Source organism: Mauremys mutica, chromosome 3 (genome assembly GCF_020497125.1).
Source record: "Mauremys mutica isolate MM-2020 ecotype Southern chromosome 3, ASM2049712v1, whole genome shotgun sequence".
Taxonomy (NCBI): domain Eukaryota; kingdom Metazoa; phylum Chordata; order Testudines; family Geoemydidae; genus Mauremys; species Mauremys mutica.
Window position 1 is genome coordinate 210,231,248 of NC_059074.1, and position 14,996 is coordinate 210,246,243.

The window sequence follows — 14,996 nt, forward strand, 5'->3', positions numbered from 1 at the left end:
CCTCCCAGTCATGTTTATTCCAGTTGAAACATTCCTGTAAGTTCCTTGTTGGTTTGTGTAAGGAAAGGAAGTCAGCATGAGGCTGAACTCTTCCATTCTTGGGAAGCAAGTACTAGTTATTAAGGTAAGTTCATGGTGGCTCAGTGCACAAGCTGTTTACTCTTGTACCACACCCAATGTAGGGACTCCCCTGTCTCGGTGAGGTTAGGGTTATCCAAAGTGGCATTTCAGTAGTGGTGGTAGACTGTGGAGTGTTGAACAGGAGCAAATGTAGGTGCACGCTGGCTGTGTGGGAGTTAAAGATTTTTAATGGCATAGGGGGTTAGGTGAATGTCTTGCTGTCCCTGACCACTGGGTTCTCTTGCAGTGTTTAGTCTCTGACAGACCTTATTCATGGGATTGTTGAAAGCAGCAGGGGTGAGTTGAAGGGGCAGGGTAGAGCACCAGAACAGGAGCTGATCAGCACTTAGTCTGACATTTGCAGGAGTCTCTGCAAACCTGTAAGTGCCTGATTTATTCTTTGAATATACTCTTTAGGTTTCTGTGACTTTTTTTTTAATCTGGGTAGAGTGAAGGTTGGTTCTATCAGTAACAAAAAAATAAAGGCCAAGAATGTTGGATTACAGTAGCTACAGGGGGCTCTAGTTCTTTTGCTGCACAGTTCCTCTTTTCATTCAGCTGAAAATAAAGGTCTCTGGTAATTTTCAGGAGCCCCAATCTTCTAACATGGATGGGGCTGAAACTTGGCCACTCATCATCCCCAGTCTTGGTAGGGGTTGCAGAACTGGCAGACCCACACATCACAAGATGGCTAGTGCCTACTGAATGAGGCAAGAGTCCCTCAAGAAAGATGGACACATTTAAAAACAAAAAACCCCTCCTTCGCTTGGTGAGGGGAGCAACTGGTGAGCAGGTCAAAAATGTACTAGTGACATCTCATTGCACTGGCCAAACCTAACCACCAGCTGCTCCCAGGGGCTGTAAACAGTTTCCATAGGGGATGGGCACTTCCTATTCACTACCATGAGCTGTAAGCTGATCTTAGTTCTAGCAGCTGAAAGAATGAAATCTTGCTCCAGTGTCAGGTTTTGGATTTCAGCTTCAAGTCTCTCTTGGTCCTCAAAATGTACTGGAAATAAGAGTCAGGCTCCTCTTAACTGTGCTTGCAGAGCTGGCATCAAACGGGTACAAAGTAAAGTGACCTGCAGGGAGGTCTTCAGTTGTAACATGCCAGTAGTGTCAGCTATTGGACAGTCACTTTACCTGTGTCTGTTTCCCCAGCTGTAAAATGAGTAATACTTACCCCCTACTCCAGGGGTGTTGTGATGATTAGTGAGTAAACAGCTGGACAGTCTTGGAAAATAAAGTTCTAGAAAATGCTTAGTACTGTACTCTGGGGGGGACTGTCCTCAGCTCATTTAGGTTCTTAGAGGGTGCTATGAGCCTTACTGGTGGAGCTGAGGCAGAAGGAGGGGCTCTGACTACTGGTTCTACACTGCAGTCCTCCATAGCACAGTCTAGCTCCACAGCAGCAGTCAGTCCTGGCCTTAGAGAGAAGGTAGCCAACCATGCTGTTTAAACCTTTCAGAAAGGAATCTGTTTCAGCTTAGGAGCTTTACAGCAGGACAACACACTTTGCCCTCAGCAGGCTGTTTATAGAAGCATGGGAAGGTTTACTCCTTGGCCAGCTGGGTAAATCTAAATCATCTTCTGAGATAGTTTAAAACTACCAGAAAAATCCCAGGTAGGGATTCCCTTGCTTTGCTCCCAACTTAGACTAGAGGAAGAGGCATAGCTTGATGATGTAGACATCAGAGAAACAGGTACAGTTCAGCACTTGTGATTCTCAGCTGGGTGGGGAGTGGTGTGGTCTGGATTCTAATTTAAAAGTGTCAGTGACAAACAGGTGCAAACACTCAATCCAAAAGGAATAGCAATAGACTTCAGTCCAGCCTGCTGAAGATGTTTCTTGCTACTCTGTGTTGCTGGCAAGCAGTGTTTTGATAAGTTCGGTAGGAGCCTGGAAGCATGCACAACCCTGCAGAGCAAAGGGCGGTTCCACCACCACTGTTCAGTCTTTAGAACATGCTCAGAGGTGGTTAGGATCCAGTCACACCACCACTGCTGAAGTTGGTACCCAAGACAGGGTAGAGATACCTAACCACAGCAAAATGGTTAGGAGGTAGATCTGGGATGTGGAAAACCTGGATTGAAGTCCATACTCCAAATCAGGCAAAGCTAGGATCTGAAAACAGGGCTTCCAGATCCCATGTAATTGTGCTAATCCCAGGGCTGTTGGACAATGTGACCTAAATAGAGCCGTTCATCTCTGTGCAAGAGGGTAACACTGCCTGACAATGCTGTATTGTCCTCACAGGACCCTTGGAGAGAGAGAGAGTGAGGTGCTCAACTACTCAGAAACAGGAGACACGTACTTTAGAAATGATTTTTAAGTTTCAGAGCCTTTGAGGTCACAGGTCCAAGCTTTGCTTTACTTTACAGCCAGGAGGGTTACAAGATTTAAACAGCTGAGATTTTGGTGTAAATCATTGACAGCTGGAGCTTTAATAAAAAAGTCTCAAATTGGTAGTGCTGAGGAGGCTACTTCAAGCACCTGCTGGATCCTTGGCTCCAGGATGTGGGCTGAGAGATGGACATGGGTTTGGCATTTGAGTTAGAACATCACACAAAGTTTTTGAGTGTTGGAGCAACACTTGTGTTATAAGTCAGCCAAACTGGCTTGGCTTAATAGCTTTCTCCTCTTGTTGCCACAAAAAGGGAAATGGAAGTTGAAGGCCTGTACGTACAGCTGCCACATGCTCCACTTTACCCCTGCACAACAGTCTTGGATACATGCAGCCACCTACACAAGGGCCTCCAGTTGAAGCTTCAGTGTTAAAACACTTTCTGGTGAAATGCTTATGGTAGCTTAAAACAACAAGCCAGTTGATATGCAGAATTCCTCTTGAAGAAACCTGGATGAAAGACAGGTATTGTTACAGAGTTGGAAAGCAGTTCAGGAATGCTGAAATAAAAAAATTAACTTATTCAGGGGGTTTAAGACAAGTTTTCTGAAAGTAGATCATGCAGAAGTCAAACTATATACTGGAGAAGGCATCTCAAATCATCTCCTTTAGACCCAGAACTGGGAATGCAAGTAGTGTTGCCTGCAATGGTTCAACTATTTTAGGATCTCATTAGGCTAACATTTGTGTATAGGTTTTTAGCAAGACATCCAAGGAGCAGATGGGTTTGGGACAGTTTTGCTGTAAGTGACATACATCCTTCCACTGCAACCTGATGGCCAGCAGTGTTATAAAGGCTGCACTTTCAGGGGCTGTGAAGTGAGCTCGACAATCCTTCAGAAAGAAGGGAGTGCTATGATGGAGTAAGTTGGTACTATCGTGAAGGCACTGTAGAATTCTCATTTATCTTTGTTGTAATTTACTGGATTGTCAAACACCAACCAAAAAACCCCTTCAAATGTTCCATTTGCTGTACTTTAAACTGCATCCAATCTTGTTAAATTTTAAAGAAACCACATAACCCAATATACATGCCTGTTTTAGTTAGAGTTCTTTGTAGCTCGAAGGCTCGTCTATTTCACCAACAAAAGTTGGTCCAATAAAAGATATTACCTCACACACCTTGTCTCTCAGTTAAAGACTTTCTCCAGACTCAACACCTGCTACTCCAGAAAAAAAAAATATATATACACACACATACACATACATACAAGCTACATTGATGTTCCAATTGTTTCCCAGTTGAATTTATTGCCTATTGCATTGAACAATCATGGCAGAATTCCCTTATGCCTAGTGCATCATATTTTTAGACTTGACTTGATTCCTTGATTTGTCTGAAAAAAGGAAGTTCTAGGAGCTTTAACCAATCAATCAGTTTCCTACTTTTGCTACTAGGTAAGTAACGATGAATGCAAAACGATCCATTGCACAACTGATCATTTTCAGATGAAACTGAAATAGTTAAGATGCTATTTAGTTTACCCTTCTTTAGGCTTATTGTATATATTTTAGAACATTTTAGTTCATATCAGTTTAATACATATGGAATTGAAGGTCACAATCCATAATAAAACAAAGTTTCTGAAAAATACAATCAATGAAGTTTGGAAACTGACATGCAACTCAACAAGTGAAGTAGCATGCTTTATGAGGTATTAATTAGGATGAGATCCTATACCACCACCACAAAAAAAATTATATATTTTTTACAAGATTTGCTAGACAAAGTGTTCTCTTTCAAAGAGATACATGCCAGCATGAAAGGGGAGCAATATACTTTCAAGTTCATCTTCATTAAAAGCTGGAGCATATTTGGGCTAAGTACAGCATGCAATTCTTGTTTGATCTTTTCAGATTAAATAGCTGACATGATTTATGTAGTGGAATACATACACACCACCATTTCTTGAAGAAAGATGAGTTTCATTTCATATATACACAACTTATTTTAATCATGTACTGAAAATAAATTACAGGAAATAACTTTAAAATGCAACAGGACAAGAAGTTTCACAACCAACATTCCCATTGATTTCCCAGGGGGTGAGAGATCGCAGTGCTCAAGGCAGGTAAATATCACAAATATATCAAAAACGTCAAACTGTTTATGCATTCACACGTTTACATGAGCCACAAGCATTCCGTCACGGGGACTGTACTTAGCCTACCACAGAACCAGGTTTTGCCATAAACTACAAAACTTTGATACAAAATGGTATTTATATATTTATATTTCATATACACGCCCTATCTGACTTCTTAAAAATAAAAACTAAACACGCTGTACAGACAGTCCTAACTCATTGCTTCATAGCTGTAGGCAACTTTTTTTGGATGGAACTTCCCCCCAGTAAAATTAATGGCGTATTATATACATGAAGGCTAAACTGCAGAAAAAGACAGCTCAGTTTTCTGATATGCATCTCCTGTAGGACAAAGTTTGTGAATCAAAAAAGGCAAGACAAATGTACACTTTGAATCACTTCCTTGGTTACAATAGTTAGTTCTAATGTCATTTTTCGTGAGGAACCAACATGCATTGGGATAACAGCGGTGTAAAAAGCAGTAAAGCAAGATCTTTATACAGTGGCTCAATATTGGCTTCACTGATGCCAGCTAGCACTGACATTTCAATCTGACTCTTGATACAGTGATTTTATAAATACTCCAGAACTTAAAAGTTTCAATGGGATATTGGGTGGCTAAACACATGGTTACAAGATTTCCTTGTACACATTTGACAATTACTTCCCTGAAATACCCTTGTACAGAGGATACATTTCCATTGCACGCCAGAGACTGCACTATCTCAGGAAAGGAGGAAAGTCACTCACCCTGGGACACGTGCACAACACACAACAACTGCATTTAGAGTCCCCGCATTTACCAGTCTCCATGGCACTGATCTGTCTTAGAAGCAGATTAAAGAGAATGCTTAACGTTGACAAACTCATTTTTCACACTTGATGGCACCAATCAGTGAAGCCAGTCACACTAAACTACATCTATAGTTGATTGTAAACTTTGGTTTATTTTTATTGAGTTCTCATTGTACAGCATGTCTATGATGAGAGGGCAGAGTTGAAGAGGAGATTGTCAGTCTGTCTTTAACCTGGCATGATGAGACACCTGTTCAGTGAGGCCTGCTTTGATAGAGTTTGTTACAGACTGCCTCATGTTATCCTCCATCAAATTATCACTCAGGGGCTTCAATACCTGTGGTATGAGAAATGTGCAAAATAAAGATGAGGTAAATCAAATAACCCTTTAAAATATATAAAATACAAGAATTCAAGTAATGAAAAAAATTAAGATCTTGGAATCTGAAAAATAAAAAACAAAAATGTGATGCACTAAAAAGGAAATGGTCAAGAGCTGTTGTGCTACAGTAACGAGGTGAATCATGAACAAAACCGATTTCCTCCTACACAGCATAATTTCACTGAATTCAAACCACTTTACAGTTCCTAGAAGATGGATGTGCAGTTCCATACCCTATAAGCAGCATCAATCTGGTATGTTTACAGCATTAGTCCTGCTTATTGTCCTATATGTGTAAGTGTGAACACTTCAGATACAGAAAGAAATGTAAAAATACTGTCTAATTTTTCTTCTTGTTATTGTTGGACGAGAGTCGCTGTCGCTGCGCTGATGTAAGAACACGGCGAATCATTCGACGTCTAACAACTTCAAAGAGTTTGGAACACACCTAAAATATGAATTTAGCTGTTAGGAAAAGGACTCGCAGCAAGCAGTAGGAAAATAAAGGCAACTAATTAATAAGACTAATTGCTGCTAATTTCTCACCTTCCTGGGATTCCTCTGAAGCAAAGAGAAAAGAGAAAAGCAGAGAGATTTAGAAGTCAGTCACAAGAACATGCATGAGACACTGGACAAAGAAGGAATCCACCTTCAGTTTCAGAATGATTAAGGGCACATCTACACTACTGCTGCTGCAGCAACACAACTCCAGCTGTGTCCCAAGAGAGCCATAGTGTAGATGTTTCCTACGTTGGGAAGAACTCATCCATCACCGACGTAGCTAATCCATCTCTGAGAGGCGGTAGCTAGGTCAACGGAAGAATTCTTCCATCAGAGTAGCCGCGGCGACACTGAGGGCTAGACTAACTACAGCCCTGAGCAACACAAATAGGTCAATCTCATTTTTAAGTGTAAGCCAGGCCTTACACTAGCAATCAGAGAGGAACTGGTTCTTATCTCACAGGATAACGCACAGTCCAATGACAATGACAGGTGTCAGAGGTTGCACTCCATATCTTTTATGGAAATACATGGAGTGTGAATATGATGCAACTGGAATATGCTTTATGCAAAAGGTCTCTTGTAAGGTAGCATAACAAAAGCTTATGATCTACTGAGTGTGTCCATCCTATTTGTATGTATGTATCATTCTTGTATCTGAAGCTAGAAATATAAAGTATAACTCTGAGATCCTATTGTAATTATGCAAAGTGTGGGCCATTGATGATGGTTTAGATTAATCTTGATGGCTCCCATTGACTAGAACAATTGGTTGTAAATGGCTCTGTTTACTTGCAAGCCTTCCTGTGTTCACGTAAGCCAGCCCAGAAAGAATGGCGGAATCCATGTTAAACCTGGTGCTTTTCCATTTAGAAGGGGGGGGTGGGGACCCAGAGAGACAAAAGATTCCGGCCTTGTGCCAAAGCTATAGGAGGGGATGGGAGAGAACGAAGAGGGGCCTCAGTCATGAGGAAGCCCCTGCTTTTCACCTAAGATGCCTGCTGGAGCTAACAAGGACAGTACCTGGGGAAAGGATTGGGCCCAGACTAGGAAGGAGCTTACTGGGACATCTCTGAGGGCGAGATTTACCTGTTAGTTTCTTAATGTATTAGGCTTAGACTTGCGTGTTTTGTTTTATTTTGCTTGGTGACTTACTTTGTTCTGTCTGTTATTACTTGAAACCACTTAAATCTGACTTTTTATACTTAAAAATCACTTTTGTTTATTAATGAACCCAGAGTAAGTGATTAATACCTGGGGGAGCAAACAGCTGTGCATCTCTCTCTGTCAGTGTTATAGAGGGCAGACAATTTATGAGTTTTACTCTGTATAAAGCATACACAGGGTAAACAGATTTATTTGGGGTTTGGATCCCATTGGGATCTGGGTGCTGGAGACAGGTGACCTGCTGAGCTGTTTTCAGTTAAGTCTGCAGCTTTGGGGGCGTGGACCAGACCCTGGCTCTGTGTTGCAGCAGGCTAGTGTGTCTGGCTCAACAAGACAGGGTTCTGGAGTTCCAAGCTGGCAGAAAAAATGGGCTCAGAGGTAATTTCAGCACATCAGACGATAGTCCCAAGGGGGTCTCTGTGACTGAACCAGTCGCATTATCTACACTAGAAAGGGTTAGTCGGTACAGCTGTACTGGCAAACCCTCTTAGCTGGAATGGAGCTTTCACCAGCAAGAGAGTCCCCAAGCAAAGTAAGTGAAACCAGCAAAAGGCTTTTATACCAGTATAACTGCACCTATCCCAGAGTCTTGGTCAGCATAGCTAGGTCAGTTAGGGGTGTGATTTACCCCTCTCTGCTGGCAAAACTTAAGTGTTGATTTACTATGACCTGGTCTCTTCCTTGGAGAGAGGACCCAACCGCATGCTTAGAAACCCCAGTTTTACATATGATGCTGAAGAAGTCTACACTCGAGGAAGCCACTTCAAGCTAGGACAAAACAATTATGAAGTCAGAATTTATATCGCACTGCAGGAGGGTATGGATTTTTTCAAAGCTTCAGGAATTAGGACATAGAAAGTAAATTATGAAAATTTATCAGATTTCCTCAAGTTACAACCCTATCCTCTAGTTTTGCTTCCTGCAACTTAATAAGAGAAAATCTGTCAAAGGTAATTTACATAGCTGAGGACAAAGATTTATTACCATATTAGTCCTATCCTGCACATTGCCCCGTACCATTTTACATACAGTGATCCTGAACTGAGATTCAGTATTTAAACAACCAGTTTCCATTGCGAGGCCTTAAGTATTGATTTTCTACCTCATACAAGTATTTGCTTGTCACTTTTTAGCATCACATCTCTCATCTGAGCGCTCAACACATGTCATTGCCTATTTTTACTCAGAGCATCACATCCAAAAAGTTTCAATTCCACTGTACTATAGGTATTAGAGCTATAGAATCTCCAGTAACTTTTCCTAAAGGCATTGCCTATTCAACCTCTGAAAAGCCATCACAAATCCTATATGCTAGCCGCAAAGTTACCCTACAGTTGGCCAATCAGATAAAGTAGCAACAAGATTGGCTTAAGGCTATAAAGGCAAAATTACATGTGTTGGGAATAGAATGTGAAATGCTGAGATTGTTTAGGCTTCTGGGACGAGCCGATAACGCTGGGAATTGTGTATAAAGGGCTGACCTTGGGCGCGCTCTCATCGGCCAGCTAATTGTAAATAGGATGATAAGTCAAACAGGTGTTAGGATGATAATTACCCTATGGGGTTACAGCTGTGGCTGTGTTAATTTTGTTAACCAATTAGCAACTGTCTGATTGCTTGCCATAATGGGATATAAGAGCATGCTGGAAATGAATAAAGAACTCTCTGCTTATGATCACATGGGTTGTCAGACTCTGTCCCTGCTCCTCTGCGATGCAACATACATGTTCCCAAATTAAGAGTTGAATGAAAAATTCATTTACCATATTTGCTACCTTAATGTAAGGTCATATCCTATGTTGGCTTTTAAGAGGCCAATTGTTCCAGCCAGTGGTTCTCAACCTATTTACTATTGTGGGCCACATAGGCCGCTTTCTGTGTGTTATATGGACCACATCCACACGAAATCTTGTATGGCCGTGAGGGTGTCACATGGGCCACAGCTGTGCGCTGACTGGGCCACAGCTTGAGAACCACTGGTTCCAACAAACATTTTTACATTGGCACTATACCAGCCACTGCGCTACTCCAATGTTATCAGTAATATCGAAACCAGTCTGTTTCCCCAATGAGAGACACCACAGCCATTTCGCCTATGGAAGCGACTGCAAGCTGGATTCCTTGCAGGTATTCATTACCTCTGATTTTCTTCCCTGCAGTCTTTAATTAGCCTTCTCTTCAGTGCCAGGCATGCTATCCAACAGCAAGGGGATGACAGATACAGAGATGATTCTAGGCACTGTTGTGGTGTCACACCACTTGCACCAATAAATCGATGGAGTCTCACATGCACCATATCAGAAATGAAAATGTACAACAACTTTAACTTACCTCTAAGAATCCTTCACCAGCTTTTTAAATTTACTTTTCAGAGAAAAGTAATCAACAAGGACTTTTTTTTTTAAATCCTTCCACCTGTGTGCTACTCTCAGAACTTAGTGTCAGCAAGGACCTCAGATAACTAGACACTGGATGATATCCTGGGGCTGGTTTTATAGTCTACTCTAATTTCTCCAAGGTATCCTCCTTGAAAGTTACACGTCTATACTTCCAGAAGAACAAGGATTCTTTACTCTGCTCTAGAACCCTTTTTGATTAACAGCATTAAACAGGAATTGTAACTGGCCCACTCATCCAAGAAAGGACACTTTCATAGTGAAATAGATACCAACCTGTTCCCATAGTGCTTCAGCGATTTGATCAATGGCTGTTCCAACTTCTCTGAATTCCCCAGAGTACTTAACATATGCCCAAGTACAAAGGGATATCAGCGCTAGCCCCATGATGAGATTGCACAGGCTAGCGATGGAGTTCATACCAAGGAAGCCAGTCAGTCCTGAGATGATATACATGGCAAACATAACAGCAAATAGAGTGGCAGGGGTACGAGCAGCATAAAAGATGTTTTTGCCATCATTGTGCTTCACAAAGTTTGCATAGATTTCATCAAGCTCCGCTTCAAGCTGCTCCTGGTAGCGCCGACAGAACTCCTCTCCTCCCATTTTTTTCACAGAACAGAACTGTTTGACAGCTGACTCTTTAAAATCCTGGTGCTGTCTCTCTAGGTCTGATGGAGCAATGTAAGGCTTATCTCCACCACAAACCTGTGAGAACAATAACCAGAGGTGAGGGGTCAGGGTACAACAGGAAGAGCTTGTGTTGTTCAACACTGCATTCAAAATAACAAACAAACCATTACTTGCTTGATGTTTGATTCTTAGAGGGCAGTAGTTTAAGCACCACACGCACCCTGCAGCTGACCAAGGTCAGAACACGCCAAAGCTCCAGGTAACGTTAAGACCCTCCTACTTCAGACTGAAGCCTAAGAATCAGAAATAGCCTCAACCATCCAGTAATGTTCAGTCTAACATGACTTTATATTCTCCATCTTTTTGTTTGTTTGTTTGTTTTTTGGTGGCGGGGGGCTCAGTGGCATTGAGGAAACTGTGGACCTGCTGTAACGTTCACTTTTATAGAATAAGTACACAGGACCAATTCTCTCCTTTTAGGTGAAGTAGAATCTCAGAACCTCCTGGCTCTTGTTAGAACAGGTAGGAAAGGGGTAGAGAACTCTAGCCCTTGCCTCAGTCTCTGCTTTGGACCTAGCAGGGTGAAACTACCCACTGATGCCAGCTAGGTCTTATCGATCCCCAGTTTTCACTGTGCTGCAGCTGGGCAAAGCCATCAATAGTGTCACATGCTGTAGCTGTGCCTGCAGACTTGGGAAGGCAGCACTGCATCAAGTGACACTGTTCATTTACGGGTGCAAAGCTAACAGCCCAGGAGGGTAAGAAACATTCCCTCCCCCAGTAAAACCAGAGATTCTTCAAAACATGATGGCCCCAGCCTGGGAAAGCTTCCATTTCTCCCTATGGAAGAATGGATTTTTTTAAAACCCTGTTGGCAGCTGTGACTGCATCTTGTAGATTTAAATATTCCATATCAGAAACTTGATTTCACAGGACTCTAATGGCTCACAGAGTCTGAATATCAATCAGATCTCTGAAGGTGCCATCTCTTCAGGTCTGGACTACAGAATGCAATCAAGTTGTTTGGGGGAGCAATTTAAAGTGATTCACCAAGTTACGTGATTTTCTGGTCAGTTAGAAGGGCACATAAGACACCGCTTGCAAGACTTCAAACTACTCAATTTCCACCCTCAGTGACCCGGCTAAGAAGAACAAACCCTAAGATAGAACCAGAGCACCTCTTTGCATCCTAAGTGGAAACTTCTAAGTGGCCGTTCATATGTGGAAAGGTAGCTAGCTTGATGGATCAGCCACTGTGCCATCTCCAGCCAGAGTAGGAACCTACTGGGTTTAGCTAGTGTAAGCCACTAGGACTGTACAACCAGTGTCTCATGAGCTTGGTCAAAGCCCTAGCTGTGTCTATCTCTCTGCTTGTGTTGCAGCCCCTCTTGAAGGGGGCAAATGTCCATTGCTGCCATGGTTTCTTTCCAAGAGAGCTTTTAAAGGAACAGAGGAAATGCTATAAAATCACTGAGGTGAAACCAGAGAACGGGACCCACAGCATAGAGCACCTCTCTCCAGTCAGTTGAGCAAAAGGAGTTGACTGAGCCAGTTATGATGCAACAAACAAGAACCAGAGGTTGGGGAAGCGTTTTTAGTCTGCTCAGAACTTCAGCTTTGGAGTATTCTGAACAGTGTCTAGCCCAGGAACACACCCCCATAAGCATGGCTCTCTCAAAGTTGGGATGATTTCAAACACAGCAGATTTAATAGGTCTACACAGAATCAAACACACTGGGCCATATTCTGAGTTCACAAAAACAAACGTCGTCATAATTCCTTGGCTCTTGGTAAGTTCAGCAGAGTGTGAAGACAGACCCCCCAGGAATACTCCAGCTGCCCATCACATAACATTACCTTTTCATCTGTGCATCAGACTCCCTAAGGGCAAGCAGGTGATTTGAATGATAAAGGCCTCCCTCTACCTGTCTCAGTCTCCTATTCAGTGGGTTTGCTATGAGCAGCTTCACTGAACATCTGGGTGGCGAATCACAGCACCCTGCCTTTACGATTCTGAATTTGAAGCCACGGTCTTCAGCAAAGCAACATCTGGTGCCATATTGTGAAGGGCCATGCAGGAAAGATGGGTTTCACTCCTGCTCTCTTGCACCTGGTTAGTGGGAACCAGGCAGACAGGAGAGAGGACAAGTACCTTGTGCCCCAGGGACCTTTTCTGGCAGATGGAGCTAGTCAACGCTGCTCTAAGGTGTCCCATCCAGTCCTTTTGAGGTAAAAAGGTGATCTGGGAGAGAGACTTAATGCTCTCAGGGGGAGATTAAGGACAAGAGTTTATATCAGCAACATGCACCTGCCCGTCCATCCTGCCCCCTTCAAGGGAGGCATAAGCCAAACGATCATTCTGAATTGTTTATCCTAGTCCTCTGTCTTTACATGGCTCCTGCTAAAGATCTGTCTGTAGAAGAACACCTCTAATGTCATCCCTGACCCTCTCCAACTGGCATCTGCCCCTTACACGCCACTGAACCTGCTCTTGCCGAAGAGCAAGATGACCTTTTCCATGCCAAAGCTCAGAACCAGTACTCTATCCTCATTCCCTTGACCCATCAGCTGCCTTCAGCACAACTAACCACTCTCCTCTTCTTGAAGTCTTGTCCTCCTTTGGCTTCTGTAACTATCCTCCCCTGGTTCTTCTCCTACCTCTCTAATCGTTCCTTCAGTGCGACCTTTTGAGGATCCTCCTCATCCCCCCATCCAGCTCTCTGGGGAGATTCCAGAGAGCTCCAGCCGTGGTCCCCTTCTCTTCTCCCTCTGCACCTTCTCTCTGGGTGATCTCATTCACAAATACAAATTCAACTCTGCTCTTGACTCTCAGATCTCTCTCTCTACTCCAGACCCGTCTTCTTCTGTCCATACTAAAATCTTGGTCTGTTTCTAATATCTCATGGTTGTCTAGCTGTCAGCACAAGCTAGTCACAGCTAAAACAGAACTCGTCTCCTTCCTCACCTTCTCAAACACCGTGACCACCACCATCATCCTTTCAGTCACTCAGGCCCATAATCTGGGCATCACCAGACCACTCTAGATCCTCACATCCAGGCTGTGTCTAAGTCATGAAGATTCTTTCTGCATAACATCCCTAAGCTAGGGCCTCTCTTATCCATCCACATAGCTAGGACTCTTGTCCAGTCTCAAATCATCTCAATTACTACAACGTCCTTCTTTCTGGCTTGACAAATGTAATCTAGCTCCATTTACATCCAGTCAAAATGCTGCTGCAAAGACCATTTTCTAGCCCATTGTTCTGACCATCTCTCCCCTCTTTGCATCCCTCCACGGGCTCCCCTTTCTCTGTCACCTCAAACATAAGCTGCTTGTCTTCACTGCCAAGGCAGTTCATGACCTCTCTCATTCACTATCAACAGACTGACTCCCCTTCGATTGACCCATGATGTCAGCATCCATCAACCACTAGTTAAATTCTCAAACAAGTCCCTTCATGCTTCCTCCCATGTGCACACCAGCAGCTTAACTGTAGTGAGACCATTGCTCATCAAGGTGACCCACGTGGCCTCATTGTTTCCTTGTCTGTATCCACCTGTTCTTCCTCATCATACTTAGATTGTAAACGCTTTGGACAGGGACTGTCTTTCTTCATTATTTACACAGTGCCCAGCGTAATGGGGTTCTGGCCCATGACTTGGGCTCCTAGGAGCTATGGTAATACTGACAATAAAGACTTGATTAAAACTAGTGTTAATCAAGATAAAGACCAAAACAATTATTTCTACTCTGTTCTTAGCATCAAAAGTTTCAGACCCATCTGTCACATCAAGACTTGGTACAGAAAATGTTCAAAGTTATCCAGAAGATGTTTTATAAGGACTTGTTTTGTTTAGCCACACTTATTACATAAGATAGATCACTTGGGAAGTTCCTATGAAAACAGGATCTGTAAGAAAACATCTGTTCCTGTTTATTCCTTACCGGAAGTCTAAATCCTCCAATACTGCAATCATCTCCCTGGCCAGTCATGACTTCAGGTGGGAAATAATTCAGCACTTTTATAACAATTCATCTGAAAACCTCAAAGGTCTTCACAAAGTGGGAATACTCCTACTCCGTTTTATTACATAGGGATTGCCAGGCTGGATCAAACCCGGAGTCTACCTGGTCCAGAATCCTGTCTCTGACAGAGTCCAGCACAAGACGCTTCAGAGGAAGGTGTAAGAACCCTGCAGTGGGTAGATGTGGGGTAATCTGCCCACATTAGGCATCATCCTGATCTCCAATAGAGACAAGACAGGCTTAAATCCTGAAGATGAGGTTTAGTATCCCTTCCAAAGGTTTTATCATCTAGAATTGTTATAGTTAATGATTGATAACCACACGTACCCAATCTTTTTGGATCATGTTAAGTTCTTAGCCTTGATGACTTTCTCTGGCTGTGAGCTCTACAGTCCAATTACAAACTGTGTGGAAAAGGATTTCTGTTTTGAATCTGCCACCTTTTAGTTTGATTGGATGGCATCCCCTTGTTCTGGGGTCGTG

At 42.9% G+C, this 14,996-nt stretch overlaps 1 protein-coding gene across 4 annotated transcripts in view; it reads right to left on the reverse strand.

Moving 5' to 3' along the window:
• Window positions 1–2,441: 2,441 nt before the first annotated feature.
• Window positions 2,442–14,996, reverse strand: part of ATL2 (atlastin GTPase 2) — a 61,476-nt gene continuing 48,921 nt past the window's right edge. Inside the window, exons 12-14 of one of the 4 annotated variants that reach the window (XM_045010454.1) lie at window positions 10,130–10,561; window positions 6,127–6,237; window positions 4,455–5,744 (exon numbers count right to left, since the gene is read on the reverse strand). In XM_045010454.1, coding sequence (XP_044866389.1) covers window positions 6,130–6,237; window positions 10,130–10,561 — 540 coding nt within the window. In that variant the 3' untranslated portion in view covers window positions 4,455–5,744; window positions 6,127–6,129. Of the gene's footprint in view, window positions 2,976–4,454; window positions 5,745–6,126; window positions 6,238–10,129; window positions 10,562–14,996 lie in introns of those variants that run through there. The other 3 variants (XM_045010452.1, XM_045010451.1, XM_045010453.1) reach the window with 3 other exon arrangements.